The following is a 27,224-nucleotide window of genomic DNA, read 5'->3' as shown; positions in this document are numbered from 1 at the left end:
GCATTTAGATAATGAAATTACAACCCTAAGAGGAAGAATTTGACAGACTGGCCTACAGAGCCCCCTCACCTTGAGCTAATGAACTCGATGAGGTTTTTGACCTTCTCGTCCTGCTCTGCAGACAGGTCCACTTCATTGAGGAGAGTGGGAGGGAGGTGAGGCAGCACTGAGCTGCCCAGACTGATACTAGAGGATGTGGAGCTGGAGCTCAGGCCAGAGTCTGTCACTGGAGACGGCTGGAAGTCTGGCATCAGCTCTGTAACTCCTAAGAAACAAACCAATGCACAATTATTTATTACTGTAATGCATTACTTATTATTATAATTAAATGGATAGTTCACCTAAAAATGGAAATTTGATCATTAATTACTAACCCTCATGTCGTTCCAAACCTGTAAGACCTTCGTTCGTCTTCAGAACACAAATTAAGATATTTTTGTTGAATTCTCTGTCCCTCACATAGACAGCAAGGATCCTAACACGATCAATGTCCAGAAACATAGTAAGGACATCGTTCAAATAATCCATCTGACTTTAGGACCCCAAATAATGACTTTATTCAAAAATGTGTCTCCTCCACGTCACCGTGGCGCAGTTTTGGAGAGCATCACATAGGTTAACAACATATGTATAGTGTAAACAATGTAAAAACTTATCCGCGTACATATGTTGTTTAAATATGTGATACTTTCCAAAATGGTTCCAGGGCGACGCGGAGGAGATGAACTGTTGAATAAAGTCTTTGTTTTTGCTTTCTTTGCACATAAAGAGTATTCTAGTAGCTTCGTAACATTACGGTTGAATGCTGATGTCACATGGATTATTTTAACGATGTCCCGACTACCTTTCTGGACGCTGATTGTGTTAGGATCCTTGCTGTCTATGGAGGGTCAGAGAGCTCTCGGAATTCATCTAAAATATCTTAATTTGTATTCCCAAGATGAACGAAGGTCTCACAGGTTTGGAACGACATGAGGGTGAGTAATGACAAAATGTTCATTTTTTGGGGAACTATCCCTTTAATTACTATTATCAATCTGTTGGATAAGAGCACTGAGGCAGACAGATATACTGTTAAACACATTTGCTTTTAAGTACCTGTGAGGTTGAACTCCTGAAGAGTGGGTTTGACTGTTAGAACTCGGGGCTCATTCAGTTCACGGTTGCGAAGAAGTACAGATGCTAGTGACTGCACACTGCTGTTGGTGCCCTGGACGACCAGCAGGTGGAGCAGCAAACGCTTGCAGTGCTCATAGACCTCTGGATGCTGATGGTCGAAGCCTACAAGCACAAATATGCATGTCAGGACATTCCAGTGATGGTTATTAACAAACTGTACAGTTGTGTATGTGTTACCTATAAAGATGGCATGCAGCAGCAGGTGAAGGTATGAGTTCCATTCCACTTTGACCCCGTGGTCTACGATGAGGTCGGTCAGCAAGATCACAGCAATGTTACACCTTTAAAAAAAATTGCAATGTGTTGTCAGCGGTCAAGGAAAACAACACAGAGTCTGATTTGGGGCACACTGAGTATGTGGAGTCACCTGTGGAGGGCGACTCCAGGTGTGGTGGTCTCAGGCAGGTAATCGACTAGTGGTGACCAGCAGCCGCCGGTGGGAGGAAATGGGAGGGGCTCTGGCCGGTTATGGTCCATCACCTTTAGACGCCAGTTAGCATAGACAGGCATAGAGTCACCTACAGAGAGAAACAACATGTTCATACAATACCATTCAAAATTTTGAGACCTTTGAGACCTATAATATTTTATTGTTTTCAAAGTGTCTTATGCTCACCAAGGCTGCATTTATTTGATCAAAATACAGGAAGAACAGTAATACTTTGAAATATTATTAAAAAAAAATTTTTTTTTAATGTAATTTATTCATTTGACGGCAAATGCTGCCCATTCAATTTTACACGGATTCTACCTTTATACCTATATATAAGAGTCTGACTTCAGATTTTTTTGGTCAGGGCAGGAGCAACATCAGAAGTCTGAGGACAGTGATGTTAATGTACTCACTTTTCTCCTCCTCATAGGATCCTCCTGAGCTGCTGCTGTAACGGGACTCCAGTCGATGGTGCTGTCTGTTCAGATTACTGTTCAGACCAGTGTAGATGTCCAGATGAGTGTAACTGTGCAGATATACAGAAGTTACATTCATTCACTTAACATCTCCATCTAGTACTTTTGAGCAAGCAACAAATAAAGAACAACCTGTTAGCAATAGCTGATAAATGGTTCTTGGTTTACTTTTAGTAGGATTAGTAAAAAGTAACGACTTATGTTTCTTTGTTTATAAATGGAACACATTTCCTAAATCTAGAATCAGTTTACCTGTCCTCCATATTGGAATCTTTGGTTTTGCTCTCATGGTGTCCATCAGGTCCAGGTACCATGGTGTTACTACTGGATGCTGTTCCTGGAAAGAGCCAACCATTTCAACAAAATGACAGTGAAAATGTGATTGCTTCCTTAGATCATCTGTTTATCAGAAACTTTTCTGTAATCTTTTGGTTTCCTAAATGGTTCCTACTCGTCTTATGATTCTTAAACTAATTTTTATAAAGGTAATGTTGAGAAAAAGTGGTTAGAGTGCACATATATACTGTACCTGATGTAACGGAAGGGATCTTGTAAGAAGAAGTAATGCGGTAGTAAGGTGGGTTATCCATATGAGTGACAGCTGAAGACACAGGGTCAGTAAGGTCCAGCTCATACATTAACTCCTCCAGGAGCTGCATTGTCTTATCCCTGCCTAGATACACCACTACACGCTTCACCTGCAAAATAATACAAAATGCAATCAGAAACACAACAGCATGGAAGAAACCAGGTAACGAAGAAACATGGCCAAAGTCACAAGTGCAGCCCATCTTGCTTAGGGATTGAGTATCAGGCCAGGACTGGTGTCACTCACATAAGGCAGGAGACTTGGTTCACTGTTGACTCCCGACATGCTGATGAGGAAGTGCAGGATGATCTTTAGATTTTTAGGCCAGCTGTCAGCTAAAGTGGTCCAGACATTCTCAATCTCTGACCATGCAAATTCATCCCCATACTGTAAAATAAGACCATATGAACATTCATGCAATGATCACCTTAAAAATGGGTATACATATTAGTAATATGTTGAAATAATATATTCCTATAAAATAAAACTATAAAATTAAATGGAAAATGATTCCCAAATTATGTTTGAAATAGAAATGTATAGTCACTATAGATTTCCATACCTGTACTACAGTCAGCAGAGATGCGAAATGTAGTATGTGTGAGTTTACCTTTGCAGTCATGAACATGAGGTTGTTGAGGATCATAGTAGTGGCATGTGGGGAACCCCAGCCCTCTCCTCTCAGCCAGCGACGGCTGTTCACCATCATTATCTCTCTCTCATGGCTGTCCTCCTCTTCCTCTGTTGACGAAGGCTCCTCTTGACGTCTGGCTGAAGGCTTGAAGTCCACCAGCTCTATGTTGTTCATCCAGGGTAGGAGGTAATGCAGCATCACCTGCCGGCCACCAGGGTGCGCTGTCTGGATTCTCTGACTCACCTCTGATTAAAACAAAATAAATCCATTACAGAGTTTATGCGGTGGGGGGATTTTTGGCTCACATGAAGTTATTACCAATGTTAAATTTACTGAGCATTACATTCACACATATTTGACCTCCGTGAAGTTGGCACCCCATAAAAAGAAACAATTACCGAAACGATGCCATTCGATTGTGCTACGTTTGTGCTGATTTGTTTCACAAAACGAACGTTTGTGCTGGTTTGGTGCTTGAAATATATAAAAAAAATTACAGTGTGATGTCACTCTCCACCCCATGTTGGCCAAATCAGCACAGTTTGTTTGTGCTGGTTTGTGTCGTTAAAACAAACACACTATTTTCCTTCCTTAGATGTAACAAAAATTTATTTGGGAGCTGTGACATCACTCTCTACCCCAGCTGGTTTAAATCATTTGTCATTTGTTTGTGCTCAATGTGCTGTTTTGTACCATTGAAATGAACATCAAATAATTTCCCCCTCTTAAAATAACAAACAGAACACAAGGCAGTGACGTCACTCTCCACCCCATGCCATCCAAATCTCTTCAAACCAGTGCAGTTGTGCTCGATTTGTGCCGTTAAAAGAAACAATGTAACTATGAACGCTTCTTTAATGCAATGAAAAAAAAAAAAAAATCCAAAAGTCATAAATATTTTGAACAATACAGCCCTGAGTAGAAAACATTAAGTGATTAATCTGGTTATTTTTTTATTTAAATTTGATATAAAATGGAATACTTAAAGATGTACATTATACTATACAATAGTAATACAAGAGTAATATATTTCTGTTACATGTTAAACCATACTTTTTTTTGACTGGTTGCCATGAAGCTTCCGTGCGTATAAAGTATGATATAGTTATAGCTAGTTTTCTCAAATTAAACTGTAAAATTCTTGCGAAGTGACCCTCACAGCAGCTCTGGGGATTAAGGTTTTGTGTTCATGTCATCATATAATGTGATGCATAGGCCAAAAATCACCGCAAGTGTCTGTTTTTCAGTATTTGTGTAGTAAACAAAACCGCGTTTCCGCCATTCATACATACAAAGGCAAGCGGAACAAGCAGGATTCATATTTAATAAAAAACAGTAATATTATAATCTAATATTAATAAAGACAGTGGTTCATATTGCGATTCGAATTAAGAGGCAGACCTTTGAAACTTATGTTTTTATGAATGGACTCCGGGATCCCGTCCGAAATGCAATCCACAATTTAGAAAATTTCGGCTTTTGCTGTGTGTTGTATTATATGAAACTCTTTCTCTCTCTGTAGGGTATACGTCCAGATGTATCCTCAGGTACCAAAAATTTAGCACCAATCGATTTAACGTGAATCGTTACTTTCTAGTACCAACGCAATTCGGTCAGTACCCTCAAAAGTACCAAGTTCGGTATCCAACCCTATCTGTAACACAAAAAGCCTATATAATGTAGAGCCCTGCACGGTCCTCCAATCTAGGTCCTTGTCCAACAGCTTATCAGAATTCTTTGGCCCAAGTCCGACTGGACTCTTTTCTCACTTTCCCCATTATAAACAGCTGCTGTTTCAGCCGATAAAATAGTCAAGTTTTATTTTGAATGGGAAAGTGGTTAAACTGATTTTCATTTCTTCAAGTTAATTTAGGAATATAGTCTATTTTTATTTTATTTCTTTTGGTTGAATTCAAGTTGTTCTTATAAGTAACGCCAAGCGACCAGCAGCAGATAGTGAGTTGATAGCTGTCTATCTATAGTTACAGGCCTAAAACACTTCAAGTATATCACAATATTAGTTGTCAAAAAAAAAAAAAAAAGTTTAATATATCAAACACCAAACCACCACCAACGATCGTTTCTGCAGCACAAATTTGCACAAACATAGCGGGATACTTTGTGTGATTGTTTCTTTTTATGGGGAGCCAACTTCACAAAGGTACATGTTTGTTTGTGTATGTACCTGAGAAGATGGGAAGGGTGAGTTCAGGGTAGGTTCGGGCCAGTTCTTCACTGAGCTGGTAGTAGGACACCGAGTACAAGTGAGGGAGAGGGGAGGCTGGAGACAAGACCCCATCGGTACGCTGGATCTCCAGTTTATGGGCGTAACGGAACAGTTTGGGCTCCAGGATCTAATATAAAAAACATATGATTTTACTTACCCAATTGTACACTCTTAGTGTCCTTGGACATAAAAAAAGCATAAAAAGGTCTACTGACCTGCAGTAGCTGCATGGCGACCTCATAGATGTCTCTGGAAGAGTCAGCAGCTTTAAACAGGATGAGATTCAGCAGAACCACAGTGTCAAACTGGTAATCCCTGGAAGAGACAACAAACACACAGTATTCATTTAACCTGAATCACTGACACATTCAATCACATTTACCACAAAAACATTGTAATACGTACCTGTTATGAAAGATATTGGCGATGGCTCTGAAGCAGCCTGAAGCAACTCTGCGTGAGCCAGTGTAGCAGCGATCCACCGCCCAAAACATCAGATTGCTCTGGTCTGGGTTCAGCTCTAATAACAACATCACGGCCTCACAACCCAGCTGATGCACCTGAGCACAAACATGCATCCATGCGACAGTTCATGAAAGTCGATTTGTTAGTGATGCAAATGTCAGAATGTGAGTTAAGTGAATTTACCTTGCGGTCTTGAGAGTCTAGAATATTGTCCAGCCACTTATACAGATACCCATCAGAGGACAGGCCAACGTTATCAGCCACCGGACCACAACACAGCACCGCAGACATGGCCTGTGCAGACACAAATCATATACACCATATTCTCTGTGAGAGTGATATCTGTGGTGACCACGAATGCAAATGTGTGTTTTCTGAGTGAGATTGTACCTTTAGTGCACAGTACTGGTGTCTGTTGATCTGCATGTTGCGGTCGCTGTATCGGTCCAGAGGTGTGAACATGATGCTGAAGGGTCCAGCCCAATGACTGAAGAGCATGAACAAACTATGTCTCAGTGACTGCTGAGGGAATATACTCCTCCTCTGATGCACTGCAGAAACACAATCATGAGAGTTATATCAGTGAACTTGCTTTAAGGGCTATTAACACCAAGATTTTCTGTGGCTGTGTACCTGGTACATTCTGTATGATGTTGGCCACTAGGGCACTGAAGTGAGAGCGGATGTCTCTCAGTGTGTCTGAATCTTTGTCATTCTCAGCCTCCAGAAGCTGTCGGGTGAGATCCACGTATTCCAGTAGAGTGCTGTTTAAAGAGTGAGACTCCCCGTCCAGACCACCACTTGCACTGCGCAGAGAACACACAAACATCTTACTGTTTAGGACACAAAATTTGCCTTAGTATAAAAAAGGAGTTAGACATTTACTTCCAAATATAATTTGACATCATAAACATCATAAAATGCTGTTAAACACAACATACTACTTGGAATGCAATGGAAATGTTTATGGCATTTTCCCTGTGATGCATGTTGGACACTGTTAACATTTAAATAAGTCAAACCAGGGAGAAAGCACTTCTCTTATGATGCATTTATTTGATAAAAAATATCTAGAAAAAAAATGGTGATATATTGGTACAATTTAAAATGAATGTTTACCGTTAAATTACATTTTTAAACTACTATTTATTACTTAGATAGCAAAACTTATATATCAGCATTTAAAGCAGAATTTTGAGCATCATTATTCCAGTCTTCAGTGTCACATGATCATTCAGAAATCACTATAATATGCTGATTTGGTGCTCAAGAAAAAAAGTCTCAATGTTGAATACAGTTGTGTTACTACCATATTTTTGTGCAAACCTTAAAAATACATTTTTATTGCCCCCGACAGAAGTGTATATGTGAGACCTACGTCTGACTGATGACTCCTGAATCGGCCAGTAGCTCAAAAATCCGGGCCAGCTGGACTCTGAGAATGTCACGACGCCGGCGTCGCTTCATGTTCTGCAAAAAAAAAAAACAACAACACAAGGATCAATAAATTGTTTAGATTTGCAACTTTATTTTGTATAGATGGTCAAAAAGCTTGCATTGAAATTGTCTAGTTGAAACATTTATCCTCACAGGGATGGATTCCTTCACAGGGTCAAGAGTCAAACTGTGGTGAACTCACCTCTGGCCTTCTCTCAAGTGCTTCTTTAATGATGGGGTTTAACTCCTCCAACAGCTCTCTGTAAGACACACCACTGGGTTAAAACGCAATTCCACACAATATAATTATGTATGCACTTTTTCTACGTTTTCCTGCACTTTGTCAGGTTATCTTAAGACGTACCTGAAGGCAACAGGGTTGGTCCTGCCAAGCCCCAGGACGAGAGACTCAGTGATGTCCATGCTCTCAGAGCGCATCATGGGACCCACATGCTTGAACAAGGAGGAAGGGGACGGAATGCTAATGATCTGCAAAGACACACACGTACACAATCTTGTTTCAAATATGGTATCCCAAATCAATATATATATATATATATATATATATATATATATATATATATATATATATATATATATATATATTACATATTACAATTCAACCATGCTAATTATTGTATCTGACATTACAGTTAGTAGGGTGCTTTGACCTCTGACCTTTGAGTCGTAGCTGTATCCGCTGTCTGGGGTGGAAGCCAGCGTTTCAGGCGGAGAGCAGCGTACAGAGCCAGGGGCTGATGAGGAAGAGGATGAGGAGGATGAAGATGTGGAAGAGGTGGCAGAACTGCAGCAGAGGATTAGGTAGTTCCTCCAAAGGCCCACATATGAGTCACTGCTACTGCTCATGCTGTTCACCTTCTTAGCATTGATCGGGCTGCTGAAAGGTCAAAGGTCACACAGGAAAGTCACATAATCTGTCTTACAAAAACACATTCCAACAGTTTGCCTAATAAAAAGAATATATATTTTTTTAATGTAGTCACATATGGTTGTTTATAACCAAGTAATAATTTGATTTATATAAAAGAAAATTATGAAATCTTATTAATCCTCACATTAATATAGTGAAAAATGTGTGGAACTATTTTATATAATTTAAAGTACCCCGACAAATTAACAAATTAAATTGACCCACAAAACCAATCAGAAGTCGCATGGGTATATTTGTAGCCAAAAATACATTGAATGGGTCAAAATCATCGATTTTTCATTTATGCCAAAAAATCATTAGGATATTAAGTAAAGATCATGTCCAATGGATATATTTTGTACATTTCCTACTGTAAATATATAAAACCTTAATTTTTTTATTAGTATTATGCATTGCTAAGAACTTTATTTGTACAACTTCGAATGCAATTTTCTCAATATTGAGGTATTTAGCATTTTCAGATTCCAGATTCTCAGTCAAATATTGTCTGATCATAATAAACCGTACATCAAAGAAAAGCTATTTTGTGGTCCTGGGTCACATTTATTATATTTTATATTTATTATTACCTGGATGTTTACTGAAATTTTACATCTTTAAAACATTTTTTTATCTATCTGACAATAATCAAATATAGACTGAAAACATTAAGATACTATATAATTATTTTTACCCATGTCACCCAGCCCTACTAGAGAATGAAAAAAAAAACGTACTTGATGTCAACTTGTGGCGAGAGCAGCTGAAGGCGTGTGGAGGCGAACACCCAAGCGTAGCTCAGCGCAGTGGGGCAGTGCTTGGGCAGGTGTTCTTGCCGCAGGTAACTAGACAGGCTGATGACCCAGGGGTCCTGACCTTGTGTCACATGGGCAAACACCCATATGTGGGAGGGGCTTACCACATCAAACTGGTGGCTGATAGGAGACGAGCTCCACTCTGCTAGAGTCTGAAGATCTATTCCACTGGGACAGTACAGCAGATTTGTCTACAGCGAAAAGGGATTTAAAAAAATATATATATAAAAAATACAACCCTGATATAGTTTCATTTTTACTTTTTTAGATTTTGTAAGCATTCCCGTCTGGAGGCGACACCAAAATCCAAAAACACATAATGTTCTGCATTCCCTCACCTGATCAGCCCCAGTAAGGTGAATAAAGCTCTCGAGGACTGAAGCACTCAATCTGTCCATCACATCTATAGCCAACTCCTCGTCTCCCTGAAAGAGAAACAGGACAAAAAAGTAATGAATATGAAGTGCAAACTAAAACAAAAATGTTGTCCCATGCAGGTGAACAACAGGAAGTCATTTAGAACAGATGGTTACCTTAGCAATGCCAAGGGCCGTGTGCAGTGATCGGACTTCTTTGAGGATATTGACAGCAAGTCTGCGTGTTGCTGGTCGACAGCTGCACAGCACGACCAGAGCCAGACCCTCCACCACATGCAGAACCGTCCAGAGAGGAGATCGCTCCAGAGGGAGAGAGGGGCTCTAGAAAAGACATGAATAAATACCAGGTTACACTACAAGCTGAAAACTCATGATAATTTATTCAAATGATGGAATTTGTGTAAGTGTCACATGATCATTCTAATATGCTGAACTGGGGTGTAAGAAATGTCTGTTTCAAGACACAGTGTCTGCTGCTTAACACATTTTTTGCAACAATATAAATGTTTTACTAGAACTCTTGATCAATTTAATGCATCTTTGCTGAATTAAAGGTTTTTCTTTGTTTGTTTTTTTTACAAAAAAATATATATTATAACTGTTGTATGTTTGCACCTGTGAATCATGGCTGCGGTTGCTGCTCTGTACCGCCTGTCTCCACTGTATGATGAGCTGCAGCAGCATCTTGACAGAGTTGTCCAGGAGCGTGGGGTGAATGTCAGTCACCTCCCTCACAATGAAATACACAAAACCAGACAACACGTCCTCTCTCCAGTCTGGGAAGTCCACCATCAGAGCCTGCAGAGTGGTGAACGCCAGACCACGCAGCTCCTCATCCATATGGATGGTCAGTCTGGACGGGTGGGAGAATGAAAGTCATTGTTTACAGTATGCAATAAATAAATGCAACACATCACCATCTTCATAACAGCATCATGCGTCACCAGAACCACAGAGAGGTCAAGTGGGCAAACTGTGACATATGAGTTCTGACTATATGCCATTACGACTTCACAGGAAGTCTGACTCAGATTGTGGTTGCTGTAGAGGAAGTCATAAATATATGGAAATTTGCATTTCATATTAATCTATGGGTACTTTCTGAATAAGTGTGATTTTTCTGTTTGACTCATACCCCTAAAATAAATAAACACTTTGTATGAGAAGAACTTTAAAGTTTCTCTGTTCTGAAAATCCTTGTTCCAAATTGCTGTGTTATAAATTATAAATTAAAAAGACCAAAAATTTTGGGAAATATGGAAATATGAAAAAGTAAACCCAGAGCATGTTGAACTCTCAATGCACACCACGCACTGTAGCAATCAGTAAATTATGTAATGACTGAAATGTAATAACCAGCCTGTTTTACATTTAAACTCAAATATTTCCAAAACAATCAATATTGAATTCAACTGATAGCTTGTGAGTCAGAATCAAATCATGAAAATCTGTGAATGGTCAGGGAGCATAAATGTAACCGTTCTCAGGCAACAACAGAACTAGTGAATTGGGGAATGGCTGGAGTTTTCTTGTGGTGATGAATGAGGGTTGACATGAGGGTCAAAGGTCATTACTTGGCCAGTAGCTCGATGAGATCCTGTCTGCTCATGCCGTCTGGGATAAGTCTAGGAATGGCAGCTACACATGTCCGGAACAGATCAATCTTCGGTTTACGCTCCCCACTATAACACAAACATATAATAAACACCCTGAGAGCCAAATAAACAACACCTTTCATTTTTATACCATTTAAAAAATTCTTATATCATATTTATGCCAAATAAAATGTCAAGAAACTAACGTGATCATGTCCTCTGGCTCTTTGTTGGACATCTGAACGTTAGTCATGCTCATGGATCGTCCCACCTCTTTATCCAGGTGCCTGAGGATGTTGTCCAGGGCTTTCCTAACCTGAGGGTAATACAGAGACATACCTACACAGACAAACACATACACAGAAAGAAAACAGCTTAGTTCACACGCAAAATCTGGTACAAGACCGGAAAAATGTTACAACGGACTACAGAGGCATTTCCTCAACCTCTAAACAATGAGGCCTGATAAATACACCACTAATGGGCGTGCAATGAGTTTTACTGGAAAAGTTAAACAAACTAGTGAAAAATGTAAAGTCAAATTTATGTATATGAGGAAATTGTGACTAATGCCAAAATAGATTAAGAAAAAACCATAACCTTCATACTCAAAAACACAGAGAAAAGAACTTGGCAGGAAGTGCTAACAGTATTTATGCTGAAAGTTCAATGAGGACAGCTCATGCTCCAGGAATCACAATTACATTAAAATCAACTATTCCAATCTGACCAAATGCTGTAGGGTAGGGACAGGCTGGACTCATTTCGGAGAGCTGTGTAGGAATTGTAAAGGTCCATACCGATGACCTTGGCTTCCTCGTCAGTGAGTGTGGTGTTGAGGAAGATCTTTTTGACCCGCAGGGTGTTGCCTGAAGGTAAGATGACGCCTGTAGTGGGCATGGGTGGCTCGCCGTCCTTCTGTTGTAAGCTGTCGGCTATGACCAGGAAGGCCCGAAGACCAATATTCATCCTCTGAGAGAGAGACAGATACGAGAGAGATCATTAGTTTCAATGTTTATTCACCCATTACCACAATTTATATTTCATTTTTCAAAATTTTTTATGGCTGGCACATTGTGTGTATGTCTTCACATACCTCTGGATTAATGGTGAAAGTCTTTTGAGACTTGCCCACACACAGCAGGTCATAGATGATCTCTTTCATGGCAAAGTCCAGCCGTTCCTTTAGAGAGGGAAAAACAACATGCCAAAAAAACCAAATGAAAACAATGCAATAAACCAAAACCAACCTCCGAAATGTTAACTGTGCTAATTTTACCTTTATTATAAAATAATAGATCATCGATGGTAAAGTGGATAGCTAGCAGTGATGCGCGGGTTGATCCAAAATGAGCGGGTGCCTGCAGTCACCCATGGTTACGAGTCTTCCAAAAACATTTTTATGATATTCGTGTCGTGGTCGGTCGGGTCGTTTGAAATAAAGATGACAATTAAACCTTTGTAATTTCTATAGTACTACACGCAATTTTGAAATACATAGGCCTACACTTATTGGCTGAATAACTGGCTCGATTATAGAGTGACCACCTGTCCCGCTTTTTCCCGCCTCATGCAAATTGAGCATCTGTCCCGCTTTTTCATTTCACCCTGCCTAATAAATACATGGATATGTCCATAGGCGTACTTTTAACTTATGTCCAATAGTTCAGAGGAGAGCAATAAAAGCGTTAGTCGATAGGCTGAGTCGTACATCAATCAAACTGTTGACTGGTGCACGAACGCCTCCTCAACATTGACAAAATTCTAAGTTTTGTCTGAGTTCAGTCAGGTTAAGCAGCCATGGCCACGAAAAAGAGAAGATGCACTTTTAATAGCGAATGGACTGCAACTTACTCTTGGTTAAGACCTGATGGCAAAGCAGAGAGAGCTTTTTGCATTTTATGCAAAAGCAGTTTTTCTGTGGGACATGGTGGAGAATATGACGTGAGCGACATGGTGCATGTGAGTACCACAGAAAAAAAGCACATCATCAAGAGACATGCAAATCAGTGCAAGCGTTTTTCAATAAACCAAATGACCCACAGGCTGACAAAGTTTGGGCAGCAGAAGTGACGAGCATTTATCATGCCGTCCATCACACACATTCATATCGCTCGACTGCAGTAACAAGTTAGCCTCAGTCATTTTTTTTCCAGATTCTGAAATAGATAAGAAAAAAGCTGTAGAAACTTTGGGTGATATTTTGGGTCACGTAGTGTCTTAATCTTTTAGTTGATGGGTTTAAAAAGAAATAGGCAATATATTACAGAAAGTTTGAAATGTCTACTTTTAAACGAAAATATTCAAACCAAAATAAATAGGCTACTCTTAATCCATATGAAATGTGCATTTCTCTCTGGCGTTCATGGCAAGTCCGCATCGACAACTTCATCTTAGCAGCGACGCAGAAAACACCAGTTTATTACTAAACAATTAAATGTCTCCTTGCTAATTTAAACACAAGCATAATAATTACTTTACCTGTTCTTTGTGGCAAGCCTTATGTGTGCGGTCATAACGCTTATTATCTTGTAGGCTGTAGCCTATTTAAGTAATTAAATTAATACAAAGGTGCGACGCATTTACTACTTAAAAAAAAATGCAGGTCAGGAAGCGGGTTGGGTGCAATATTTTATTTTCATTTTTTTGCGGTCCGAGTTGCGGGTGTGTTAGTTGAAAGCATCGGTCGGGTGCGGGTTGTTTATACATTGACCCGCGCATCACTGATAGCTAGCTTTAGGTTTGGGCCAAAATAAAGGCTTGATATGAACCTGAGATAAATTATGTTTTGAGTGTTTTTTATAAATTTGTAAAAAAAAAAATATTTACCTGAGCGATAAACTGAATAATCTTAACAAAGATGTTGAGGGGTGTGTCCCTGGGCACCACGCTGCGAGAGCCCTTTGGGAAAAGTGCTGTTACAATACTGAGGAGACGACTGTGAAGGAAAAAAGATCATGTGAAACGTTATATACATATAATAAATAGGAAGTGTCTACAAGACAATATTGTATAAATTTGTTTACATCTGTGAGAGGTTTATCTTCTCAAACAATGGTATGTTTGTGATAAGTGTTAATAATGAGTGAATGTATTCTCAGTGTGTGCGCAACTGGCATAAACTCAAGATCTTTTTGTAAATCTGTAGGATTGTGTGTCCTACCTCTGTGTGGTTGTGTTGCTCTCACACTTGATCCTGATGATGTAAACCCAGAGCAGCCGGTAGAGAGACTCCAGTGCCACACGAGACATTTTGGGATCTTTGTTCTAAAAAAAAAAAAATTACAAAAATGCTCAGATAACAAGAACTCATAAATTAAGTCATAGAAATAAGACATTTATTTACAAACAGTAAAAGAGCAAGAAGTTTTTTAAAACTCTTTATTGTGGATTTTTATAAACACGTTGCTTTAAAGTGACTTCACACAAATATGGTCTTACAAACCCCCCCAGGGAGTTAAAATGACCTCCAAAGACAAGAATGTGTGAATTAACTCCGCATAGAAAATATGCTAGATTCCTTTATAAAGAGCTGCTGCTTCATCTGTATCATGACGGGTGATCAATAGTTCACTTGCTGCTCGTAACAAGCTAATGAGCAATATGACTCCATTTACAAGCCAATAAGAGCCATAATTTCTGCTTTAACTGCATTGATGCACAAAGAGATGACTCATAAATCGGCTGTTCATCAGAAGCAATGGATGATGAAAGAGGGATTCATAAAAACTCTGCTGATGAAGCTGTGATTAACACATCACGGCTCATCCAAATCGAGTCTCTGACTCACCCTGTTGGTTATTCAGTCTCTCTCGCACACACAGAATCTAATGAGATTGCAAACAGGGTGTAATGACCAAGCTCACCACAGGGGGCGATATGAATGCATGGTTTGCAGTGAACAACTAACTACTGTACATAAGAAGTGTCTTTTATCAACAGGGATGCCATTTCTTTAGAGAATTATCAGCAATACATTTTTCCCTCACTGTTCTAATGAGTCTGCAGGTATATTTCAAAACAAGTCACTGTAAATGCAATAAACTTGCAAACTGTTTAAACTTCTACAGAAAAGCACTGTGTTCCGCAGCATCATGGACACTCAAACTGATGATCAAAGTATTTAACAATTTTCCAAAAGTGCATTGTGATTGCTGTCCAACTTTGCTGCAAATTTTCTTGCAGCAATAAAATTTAGGCTAAGAGTTGAACCGGGTCCACTAGCAAGATAAAAATAAATCTCTTTCATAATTAACACAAAATCTGATGAAATAATTATAATTCATTCTATATTTTCGCATTCGATTTTTTTTTTTTTTTTTTTGGGAAATGCGTAGTATTGCAAAATACTTTTATATTTGCTTTTGCAAAAGCAAGAGTTTTGGGCTGAAATGATGCCGCCGACATTTCTTCATCAGTGACTCCTTGACCTGGGTGGATTTCCTGTGCGAATTCTTGAGGACAGCAGGACAGTAATGAAGCTATTTAGCATTGTTTCCTCTATGGACAAGCGAAAGAGCCAGAAGCCTCAGGAAGCCCATGTGGAACACAGGTCAATCACATGACTTCTGAGGGCAGGGCTAGCTCCCTTGTGGGAAACCATGGTAACTCACCTGCAGGGTCTCAATCTGCTTACGGATGCTGTTGTTTGACGGCATCTGGAGCCAATAAATGCAGGGGTAACATAAAAGATGACAAAGGACAGGGGATGATGGTGATGGGGAAGACATGCATGTTAGAAAAAGAACAAGAGACAAACTTAAGACAAACAAAACAAAGCTTTTTGCTACAATAAGAACATGCAAAACAAAGTGCAGGGTGCATGGGATTGAACACTTCAGTGTCAGATTCCTTACAGAATCAACAAGAGTATTCTAAAATCTTTCTATACTTCCTTAAGGAATGAAAATGGCCCATTAGATAAAAGATTCTTTTAAATTGAACTTGAATACAGCTGATGTGCTGATGAAGATGAATCTGTTTCTGATGGGTGAGAAGACAAATGGCAGAAATAAATCAAAATGAAATTTGAAAATGATTAAGAACCATAAACAAAATTTGAGACAGGATTAGTGCATGCAAATGGATGATTACAAGCAAGAGTGATTGTGTGCTGACTTTAGTCAGAGTAGACGCTATAAAAAAAACTTAATGCAAATGAAAACAAGGCTTCAAATAACAAATAACGTCCACTCTGATTAAGGTCTGTTGATCTGGGAAGACAAATTACAGAAGGGTTAGAACAGACAGGGGAGCAGACAGACAAGCAGAACAGCAAAGGGCGTCCATGGGAGTCAATCAGGAGAGGAATTATCCACCACTGAGACTACAAAACCCATAAACCTGGGCTCAGTTGGCATTACACCAGATCACTGAGAAAACTTCACTTCTGATCCTGAATCATTCACACAAAGTGGATTTGGGGTATTCACACTACAGTCCAATTCTGATCCAGTCCTGATATAGAGTAACTGATAGCGAGTAAAGGATTTAATCGATAACTGCAGGCTCTTACATAGAGTTTGATTACTCATTCATAAAATCACCACCACCCAATCAAAGCATCACGGGTCAATCCTCAAGATTCACATGATAAAGATGCATAGACTGGAGGAGAACTCAATCATTGTGGAAAGGGAAACTCAAAAAAAGAGATAACATCCTGGTAGCTAAACCAGCGACTATGAAAAAGAACGCTGACAAGCACAAACACACACGGTTTGGAGATATGATTGAGAAAGAGTGGAAGGCACAGGTATAATTAACTAAGGCATTTTACAGACATTGTTTGTAACACCACACCTTTCTCCGAATTTATGTAAGTGAACCAACCCACTTACAGAATGAATTCTCATATTAAATCAGCAAACCTGCCTCCAGGCTTCAGAATCTGTATGTATCAGCTCCTCTGTTTTGGCAGTGCCCAAACAACATGATTAAAAGGTAGGATTTATAGCTGCTTTTGCTACTTTTAAGATGCATTTCAATGGTACAATCTTTGAAACTGTCATCCCTAGTGTCTTCTTTTTTCTCAGGATGTCATGAAGCTAAGGTAAACACTCTGTATTCATTCCACTGTTAGAAAACATTACCTTTAGGTGGGAAAGGCAGTTCTGAAGGAAGATGTGCCAGTTATTGAGGAAGAACTGCTTTTGACTAACACACAGCAGGCATGTGACCAAGGGATACAAGGCCTGAGGAAAGAGAAAAAGGAAGCAGAAAGTTTTAAAAAAATATATCAAGCAACAAACTAATTAAAATGCTTGATTCCCAAATCAGACATTGCAACTTCTCTAATGCACATGACAAGGTGAGCTAGGACCGATTTACAGTGAATAACAACTATTACGCACTAAACACTAGTGATTGAGCAGACATTAAAAATGTGAAATACAAACGCATAACTCTTATGGCCCACTTTTATGATAGTTTTATGGTACTCTTTGAAGCTTTGTAACTGCATGGACAAGGGCGACTGGTGGAATCAGCTAAACTTGTCTTTTTGTGTTCCACAAAGGAAGCACAGCCTTCTGGGTGGCAGAATGATCCAGAAGATTGTGGGAAAGTATGTATCAAAGCAAAAAAAGGACTGTACCAATGAGTGCTTCTTTCTTGAGCTGAGGTCAAAGGTCGTCTGGTAGAGCATCTCCACAAAGTTCTTCAGGCAGGGCACATTCACTTCATTCTTCACCGCCTTTTGAAAACACACAAGCACAAACATATAAGTCCTCACGCTGAGCTACACCCGCTCGGTGCCCAACAGCACACAGATCACTTGTGTCAATGCAAAACCAAATCCATTTCAATTGTGTTTCTGTAGCAACTCATTCCACAAGCTCCACCTCAAACCACTCGACAAGACATGTACCATCATGAAGTCTGCCGAACAGTCACTGAGCCAAAGAGCCAAAGTGTTCGAATCAGTGTATGATCGGTTTGGAATAAAAGGGAGCAGAGTTGCATGCTTTTGCATTGAGACAAGATGCTTTTTTTTTTAAGTCACAACTCTTGCTCTCATCAGACACAAAACCAGCTCGATTTAAGGATTTAAATACAGTTTACTTCTCAAAGTATTGTTTATACTTAAATGGCTGTCTCATTAAAAATCCACAACCCGGCGCGAATCGAAAAAACTGGAATGGGACTGCAGCAGAGTGTTTACAGATGTCACATATTCTGATTTGATTTAATGGAAGGCTGTGTAATTTTCTGTGCCGCCATATTGTGAAACTACACTAATTTAAATCAGAGTTGATGTAGCAATGTTGCAATTTAGCCACAATGCATTCAATTTCTGCAGTATGCATGTGAAATCTGGAATGCAATCAGGAATGATTTTTGCATAGGCATGAAAGATATTATATCATTTCAACAAATGGAGAGCTCTGTGGTACTTACAGCAGCTACAGGGATGAGGATCTCAACAAACAGGCCAGCCAGTGCATGTTTGATATCTTTGTCCTTCACCTCCAAGAAATACTGAGCGCATTCCTGCTTCACCAACAGAGACACACAAAACATTTAATTAATAACTGCAAATCCTCACACTAATCATTCGCAAGAAATTCATAAATATTTCAGTTTTAGTAACTGAAAAGGATGCAACACTGTTAAATCTTTTGTAAGGCCTGCACACTCACACACGGTGGTTGGAGAAATATGAGGTCTACAGTAAAATACAGCATCGCTTTTGTAGCTATTGGCTTAATAAAAACCTCTGGATTAAGGTGCTTGTTAAGTGCAGCACATACTGCGTGCGGGATTTCACTGCCTGTAACTGGCTAATGTAAAGGAATTGCTCCACAGAGTCTTGTTGGCAAAGGTAGGGCCATCACATTGAGACTGTTACTCAAGAGATTTTATGAGGCATGCCTTCAGACAGCTCGCAAATAAAACAAAAGACGTACTGTCTGAATGATTTTGTAAAACTTACGTTCCTGTTTTCCTGGGATTTTAACTGTTCAATTGTTGAGAAGGTCAAGCCCTCTTTAATGCTAGATAAGTCGATTTAACAAATTTACTAGATTGAAAAAAAAATAATAATATATTTACTCCATTATATACATTTAATTATATATACTCTATTCATGCGATATACCTTGTAACACTAAAACATCTTTAGTGTCCAAAATAAAAGGATTAGTTAACCCAAAATTAATTGACATTAATTACTTTTAATCAACTTAATTAACCTTCATGTTTTTATGAACCTATTCGACTTTCATTAATCTTCAAAACACAAATGGAAAAATATATATTTTTTAAATATATGGGTAATTTTTGATTCTTCATTGAAATCAAGCATGTTTATTTGAAAAGCTGTATCTATGTGCATTGATTAATGTTTATTTGGAAATAAAAGCCTGGATTAAATATGTTCATCACATAAATTTAGCATGTTTCATTAAACCACCAAATTCATATGAATTTTGATGTAAATTGAAAAAAAAAAAAAGTTTTTACATTTTTGAATCAAGATGAAAGTCATGCAGTTGATGTAAATGATGAAAGAATCATGCAACAACAACCCTCACAAGAACGTAGAGCACATGTCTGTGTTTGCATGCGTCTCGACCTGCATGAACTGGAAAGAAGCCTCAAAGTCCTCAACGGGGTACATCTTGACTCTGAAGAACTTCATGCCCATGATAAGGCTGATGATGCTCTGCACCACATGAGGACTTTGCTCCTTCAGCCTCAGTTCCTTCAGCTCTGTGATGAACTTCTTACGCACTGCCTGAAACCTGCACACAAACACAAATAAACAGAACATAAACTGACATTTTGAAATTAGGTTTCTATTCTATTCACACAAAAGCTGATAAAACTTCAGCACTGAGTTTGTATCAACAAATGTGTGTTGGAACCTTCAACCAAAACTCATAATATGTTGCATAAAGACTGGCTTGTTACAGTCTCTGGATTATTATAATTGTTCAAGTTCAAGATTTAAAGTTTCCCTTAACAACAAAACCCAGAAGCAAAAGCTTGTTGTATTAATGCAAAGTGGAAAGATCCAAACAAGCAAGGACTACAGTGAGCGCATCATGCCATTATCATATTATGTAAAACGGCCTCTTCAAACACGGTCCTCTGGCAAAGTGGCTACGCACAGGAAATCATGAACTGGAGGGGAGGTTGAGCACTGTGGTAAATCAATTTCAGGCCCTGACTATTACAGCACAGCTAAATTACATTACAGCTTAGACAGTTTCATGTAGCTGTGAGGGAGTCTTAGCGTGTGGCGAGCAGAGAATTACAGTAACATTAAAAGCATCAGAAGACTGTACAAACCCTCTGTATTTAGCTCGAGGCTAGTAAGTGTGACAGAATGAGAGGGGTTTGAGGGCTTTGTTAAGTGATCGGAGATCTGAATGAAGCGCAAGCATCAACTTCATCCTTCTGCTTTACACTTTGTAAAATAAAACAACTTTTAGGATACAGATATGACTGAATCATTTTCATCTGTCAAGTTTTTTTTTTTTTGTCCAGGGTGAATATTTAAAATGTGCAACAGACCAAAGGTGGTACACTGTAAGCTCTTTGGGGTTTTGAGATAGACTTACTTGGATTGGGCGAGGACTCCGATGACCTCAGCGAAGAGGTCAGCGATGATGTGCACATTACCAGTGTTGGGGCCTGAGTACCTGTCAAGCAAACCATCACAATAATAAGTAACAATTCTACACAAAATGAAGAAAATCTTTGTTTGCATTCCATCAATTACAAAGTACATTTAAACTTGTTAAGTCTGGGGTCTGTAACATTTGAATTTTTCTGAAAGAAATGTATACTTTTTAAAAAAAATTTTTTTTAGCAAGAATGCATATAAAAACAGCGCAAGAAAAAAGTGCAGTTCCATTAAACTTCCTAATCAAGTGTACCCTAGTCTCCACCAAAATGGCACAACTGTTTTGTGATAATTATAAAAGTTCTTGAGGAGCAAATCATTATATTAGAGTGATTTCTGGAGTAATGGAAATAGTTTGATTCAATAAATGCAGCCTTGATGACCTACCCTAAACTTCTGAAAAACAGCGTATATACATAGAAAATGTTGTAATTATAGGCAGTTTAAATATTTTTTGCATTTGTCCAGGGGACATCTGTACAATTTGCATAGAAAAGTGTGCGTTTGCGTATACAGACTCACCCCTCTTTGTGTTTAAAGTGCTTGAATGCCAGGTTAAGGACTTCTTGTACTAAGGCGTCTGGCACGGGATGAAGGGGAATCTATGGAAAACATTTCATCAACATCAACTATGATGTAAGGGTCACTGTTTTACTTCAGGCTCCCTCATACAATCTTAGCAAGTCTATGCATGTCAATGCCACAACACACCTATCGCCGACTTCAGAGTCACCACACCTAAGCACGAAACACACAAACCTCACCTGTTTCAAAACTTCCACTGAAACTAGACAGAAAATGAAGTCTATGGCTAAGTCTCTTCGCTCCAGTAGGTAGTCTTTATCCCGGTGCTGTTCATCTCTAAAAAATGATCAAAAGAGCAGTTAGAATACAAGAAAGAATAAAGCACATTTCATCATCTCCAAATAAAAAGTCACAGGAAAGAAGCCCATCATGTGCATCTGTTGAAGCTCTTGCTAAAGAAAAGAAAAAGAGAAACAACGATGATGTGCATTTGAGTAAGACGTATATTTGCGTGTCTGCCCACCCTTTGGACTTGGTGCTGGAGCGAGGTCTGTACTCGTACGACTCGTCTTCTGTCCCGCTCTGTCTTCTGTACCAGTCAAACAACGTCCGCAACAGCGAAGGCAAACAGTGTTCTGCTATGGAGCTCATAGAGCTTATTAACTGTAACACACAAACACAGTAACACAGCTCAAAGTAGGAAAAAAAAAAAACTTTCATTAAAAATTACAAACTTTCTCCACCTCTGAAATATTTTATATTATTTTTTCTGTAAAACCTAATGTATAAAAACACTGTGAAGTTGATCGAAGAGAAAGATCTAAACAGAGAACAATACGCAAATGGATGAAAATGGAAATAAAAGGTAAGGGAAGCAAGAGTTTGAGTGCAGTCAGGTATTGATCATTGTTACTGTGAGAGCAGGATGGGTGTAGGATGATCAATCCAGTGGTTACTCAACCTTTCCCTGCAGTAACCCAGCACCAAGCTTCTCTCTCTCACACACACACACACACACACACACTGAGATATGGCGGTAGAGTAGAAGTGTGTATATGCTGATGGTATAGTTCAATATGGAGTGATTCAGCAGAGCAGATCTCTCTGCAGTCACAACACGTCACTGACTGAACACGCAGTTCCTGAGAATCGGCACAGTCAAATCCAACAGCCAAATCAGTGTGAGAGCTAGCGCTGCGGAAAAAACACCAATGTGCAGAATGAAAAAGTGTGCTTGTTTAAAAAAAAAAAAAAAAGTCTGAGATAATTCATTGAAAATACTTCTACATTTTTCTTTTTTTAAATACATTTTTCATTCCATATCATATTATCATAACAATTTGAGCAAAACTGTTCAACATGTCATAATATTTAGTTTTTGTATTTATTTAACATTTAGTAATTTATTTTTTTGCACTCGAGCTGCATGAACTCCTCACATTTGTGACGAACATTTACATGCATTCATTCAGCATCAATGTTAACTAAAACGATTCAAAATGGTTTCCATTAACTGAAATAAAGCTAAAATCAGATCTGAAGATTATATGAAAAACTACAACTTAATCTAAGTGTTGGCAACTAACTGAAAATAAGTTGGACTGCAATTATAAGCTTACATAAAGCTACTGAAACTTAAAAGGAAAGCTGAATACCATAATCATTAGTACTATACTATTACTGTACATAACCCTGTAACAGTACAGAAATACTAAAACAACACTTTAGCAAATGTGAACGAGGAGGATCCTGATTAACAATCTCTCCAGCATGGTCCGAAATGATCCCAAAAAGCATCTTGGGCTCCAGTGAAAGAAAGAACATCTGACCCTCTGTACAAATGGACTCATTTCACTAATTATCTAGAATCTGAAATAAATCTTATTCAGTTAACATAATAATGTTTATATGTTTAAAAATGCTTCAAAGTCCAAGAACGTTGAAACAACAACAAAAAAGTCCTGTTTATTTAAAAAAAAAATATATCCAGGTTTTAAATTAGATTTTGATTCCCAGACTTTTAGACCCTGCTGTGTATGCGTCCTGCATCAGGTGAGTGAGTGTGTGTGTGTGTGTGTGGGACAGGATGATGTATGTGGTTGAGGAGAGTTATGTAACTGCTCTCTCGGCCCTCATGGCACTTGGCAGACACACTCCAACACCCTGAACTGATATATTCTCGCACACACACACACGCACCAGCAGCCTGTGCTGAACTATTGCTGCGGATGACACTGCGATTCTGCTCTTGGCAACGTCCAGAGCGCACAAGCACGCACCAAAACTCTGCTAACTCTAAAGTATAGAGACACACAGACACATATTGCTGTGATTTTCTGCATACAGAGCACATTCTCACTGGCTCATTCTTTCTCACACACACGGGCCTAATGGCACTGACTGGATCCGTAGCAGGATGATGTGTCATTTGTTCTGCATTTTGCTAAACAAAGCACTTTGCTGCAGCTCTGCTGTTAAAAGTTCTGCGTGAATCAGAAATGAGTGATGGAGAGTGAGAGAAAGAGAGGACAGAAGAGCAAAGAGGATAGCAAAGTGATATGCTACACACATTTATAATTATTAAATAATGAAATGAGACACACATCCTAACCTGATCAAATTGTGCATCTTCTCCTCTTTGCAGTGAGCGGGAAAGGAGCTTCTCCTGAAAGAACAAAGATACAAACAGTACAGTGTAAATTAATAAATGATAGATGGATCGTCAAAAACGGTTTAACAGCAAAAAGTAGGGATGTACTGATATTGAAAGTTATGATACTTATTTATTAAGATTTAAAGATGGACTTAAAAGTCAATAGTTTTGTTGAAAGTGTTGTTTTTTCCCAGGATTCATTGATGAATACGGAGTTCAAAAAAGCAGCATTTATTAAAAATGAAAATCTTCTGGAACATTACAAATGTCTCTCTCTGTCACTTAATCAATTTGCTAAATTTTTACTAAACAAAAATTAATTTATAAAAATTATCTTACTAACCCCAAACAAAGATAATATTAAATAATTTCATTATAGATCATACAACTTCGACAGTGATTTGTAATGTATTCTTTCATTTATAAATGTTCATGTATCCAGTAAATACACTATTAAATATATACTTTGTTATAATTCATTTTCATCTGAACAAAAAGCAGTTAAGTGAAATAATGATCAAATTGAGAATGACTTTGTTTCAATAATGTGAAATGATACCTCAACGTGAGTCATTTGAGTGAGGAATTGCCCCAGTTTTTAGACATAAATTTCAGGCCCTAAGAAACTGAATCTACCTTCAGTCCATTTTCAGTCGTTTTGTAGTTATCACAGACTGTAAAAGGACTCGAGCAATCCTGGTTAATGGCATTTGAATGCTCTGTTATCTGGTTTACATTTGAACAAACACTTTACTATGAGGCAGAAGTTCAAAGTCAGAGAGCTGAATGTCAGTGTTTTCTAAAGCAGCTCCTCTTGATGCAGTCATTACCAGTTTAAACTCTTGCTGAGTAAACTGAGCGAGAGCTCAATCTACCACTGAGTAAACACACAAGGAGAGAGAGGAGGGAACGCAGAGAGGAAGCGTTTAAGGACAAGTCTGGAGAGAGAGAGAATGTGTGTATTTCAGCACGAGGGGCTCTAAGAAGAATCCAACAGAACAGCATTCCAAGAATCCAAACCCCTGCTTCTGTTTCCGGGAATACATGGGGAAGTGTGTGTGTGTGTTCTGTTCAGCCACAACCTTTAAAAATGCACACAACTGCCTCTCTTTTTAACAAAATAAACCAACACGGTCTCAAAGCACAACTACTGACCTTTCACCTCAATCTCTGAGGTTTCACCAGGAGTCTGCAAACTTTTGGACATGAAGTGCCATTTTACTGTCATATTAACACCATACACTACTGTTCAGATGTTTGGGGTCGATAATATTTTTTAATAAACTCTTGTGTCCACCAAGTTTGCATTTATTTGATCACAAATACAGTAAAATCTGTAACATTGTGAAATATCAAAATTTAAAACAACGTTTTACTTAAAATGTAATTTATTGATGGCAAAGCTGAGTTTTCAGCATCATTATTCTAGACTTCAGTGTCACACGATCCTTCAGAAATCTGCTCAAGAAAAACAAAGATATATTTTTTTGTGACTTTCTGATTAATAGAGAGGTTTAAAGAACATCTTTTAATTGATACAGAAATCTTTTTACATTTTAAATGAATTTAATGTAACTTTTTTAATAAAATTAATGCATACTTCTGGAATAAAATAATTAAGAATATATATAATTATAAATGCAATATGATGATCTATTGATATAACCAGAGCTCAAATGTAAAGGTTTTTGTTTCTGCATGAATGTTTTTGTTTTTTTACTAGCCCTGATAACATTTTCATTGGGCCCACCACAATTAATATAACTATATATTTTGGGCAACACTCACCAGTGGTTCAGCCATGACCACCTCGATCTTCTTCTCGGCGAGCACAGCAAACTCTGCGAAGAGGCTCTTGATGACAAACTCCCCGGGCTTGAGCTCGGGGTCGATGGTGATGCTGGACATGGTGGCGGGGTGGATGCTACGCTTCTCCCAGCTGGCCGGGGCTGAGGGGGATGTTCCTCGCCTACTCGCACTGCTGTTGCTTACAGGGACTGAGGCTGTCAAGAAAGAGAGACAGTTATGTAGCATTATAAGGCTTTCTGAATGCACAATAAAAAGGTTATGAAGTGCTCAAGCAGAAAAGACAAAATGTAAATCTACTGGCATTAAAAGACTAAGTAGTTACATGTTCATTAATGAATGAAAGACCGTGTGCATCAGAATATGATCAGATCAAGTTGCTGATAATTATATTGTGAAGAGCCATCTCAAAAGAAAAAGCACACAACCTTTGAAATGTAAATTAATTTGCAAATATAGCAACCCAGAACTGATGTTTCACCCTAAACCACATCCCTAGTACAATACATGCCTCCCCAATGCCAGCTAAACATCGCTGGACGTTGCTATGTTGGACCACTCAAAAAATAAAGCTGTGACTCTGCGGCACTATTAGAAAATAGTAATAGATTTTAGACTTTAGACTGGCTTACGTATATGTGTCTCAGCACATTAAAAGTCAATGTGCTGTCAAAAAAATGCTATTTATTTTGTGAACACATTTCCTTAAATTGACTGACGGCTTCAGTATTTTAAAAAGGCCAAAAACCAACACACAAACACTCATGTTGGGTTTTTGTGTTTTATGAGAACAGTCTATACCCGTAATGATTTTTTACTTAAAAATGTTATATTTTATCCCCTACCCCTAAACCTAACCCATGCAGAAATGCAAAAAATAATAAAAATCTTATCTTATAATATTATTCTGATCAATAGAGAATGTTTAACACACTTACTCATCAGCTTCGATAACATTGTGCATTTATTAAACTTAACAACAACAAAAGTTTTCAATGAATTTTAAATAGAATTTAATTGAAAAACACACAAAAAGATAAATACAATTAAATATTAACTAAAATAAATATACAATACATAAGTATTAAACCTAAATAAAACAAATAAAAAAAATGACAAAAAAAATATATATTTAAAAGATTAAATGCTTAGTCCTAAGTATTCTGCCATTCTAAAGCATTCAAATGTACTTTAAGTACATAAGTGCACTGACGACCTGCTTTTCTGGAGCACAGATAAAGACTGCATGTGTGGATTAAGGCACAGCCCACATTTTTCAAGATAGACATGAATGCAGAAAGACTGGAAAAACTGTGTGTGTGTGTGTGTGTTTGTGTGTCACATGTCAACTCCGCTCAGGAAATCCCTGCCCTAGTCTCCCACAGGTTGCTGAAGAAACCGTGATGAGGCGAGAGAATTTCAAACAATAATAGGAGGATGAACAAAAAAAA

General features: G+C 38.4%; 1 protein-coding gene across 1 annotated transcript in view; it reads right to left on the bottom strand.

The window, feature by feature from the left end:
• Nucleotides 1–27,224, bottom strand: part of LOC113121015 (protein furry homolog-like) — a 72,862-nt gene that overhangs the window by 26,945 nt on the left and 18,693 nt on the right. Inside the window, 39 exon segments of the mRNA XM_026291216.1 lie at nucleotides 70–265; nucleotides 1,099–1,281; nucleotides 1,357–1,460; nucleotides 1,547–1,697; nucleotides 2,026–2,138; nucleotides 2,341–2,425; nucleotides 2,618–2,786; nucleotides 2,924–3,064; nucleotides 3,288–3,556; nucleotides 5,497–5,665; nucleotides 5,754–5,853; nucleotides 5,944–6,098; nucleotides 6,187–6,297; nucleotides 6,394–6,554; nucleotides 6,637–6,809; nucleotides 7,382–7,473; nucleotides 7,643–7,700; nucleotides 7,805–7,929; nucleotides 8,119–8,338; nucleotides 9,109–9,377; nucleotides 9,525–9,611; nucleotides 9,720–9,884; nucleotides 10,179–10,416; nucleotides 11,138–11,245; nucleotides 11,365–11,497; nucleotides 11,959–12,130; nucleotides 12,255–12,341; nucleotides 13,988–14,096; nucleotides 14,322–14,425; nucleotides 17,251–17,352; nucleotides 17,754–17,852; nucleotides 18,557–18,649; nucleotides 19,734–19,902; nucleotides 20,725–20,805; nucleotides 21,312–21,391; nucleotides 21,554–21,650; nucleotides 21,838–21,977; nucleotides 23,926–23,979; nucleotides 25,756–25,970. Of these exon segments, the coding sequence (XP_026147001.1) occupies nucleotides 70–265; nucleotides 1,099–1,281; nucleotides 1,357–1,460; nucleotides 1,547–1,697; nucleotides 2,026–2,138; nucleotides 2,341–2,425; nucleotides 2,618–2,786; nucleotides 2,924–3,064; nucleotides 3,288–3,556; nucleotides 5,497–5,665; nucleotides 5,754–5,853; nucleotides 5,944–6,098; nucleotides 6,187–6,297; nucleotides 6,394–6,554; nucleotides 6,637–6,809; nucleotides 7,382–7,473; nucleotides 7,643–7,700; nucleotides 7,805–7,929; nucleotides 8,119–8,338; nucleotides 9,109–9,377; nucleotides 9,525–9,611; nucleotides 9,720–9,884; nucleotides 10,179–10,416; nucleotides 11,138–11,245; nucleotides 11,365–11,497; nucleotides 11,959–12,130; nucleotides 12,255–12,341; nucleotides 13,988–14,096; nucleotides 14,322–14,425; nucleotides 17,251–17,352; nucleotides 17,754–17,852; nucleotides 18,557–18,649; nucleotides 19,734–19,902; nucleotides 20,725–20,805; nucleotides 21,312–21,391; nucleotides 21,554–21,650; nucleotides 21,838–21,977; nucleotides 23,926–23,979; nucleotides 25,756–25,970 (5,377 nt within the window).

Source organism: Carassius auratus, chromosome 20 (genome assembly GCF_003368295.1).
Source record: "Carassius auratus strain Wakin chromosome 20, ASM336829v1, whole genome shotgun sequence".
Classification (NCBI taxonomy): domain Eukaryota; kingdom Metazoa; phylum Chordata; class Actinopteri; order Cypriniformes; family Cyprinidae; genus Carassius; species Carassius auratus.
This window is presented reverse-complemented; position numbering and strand designations above follow the sequence as displayed.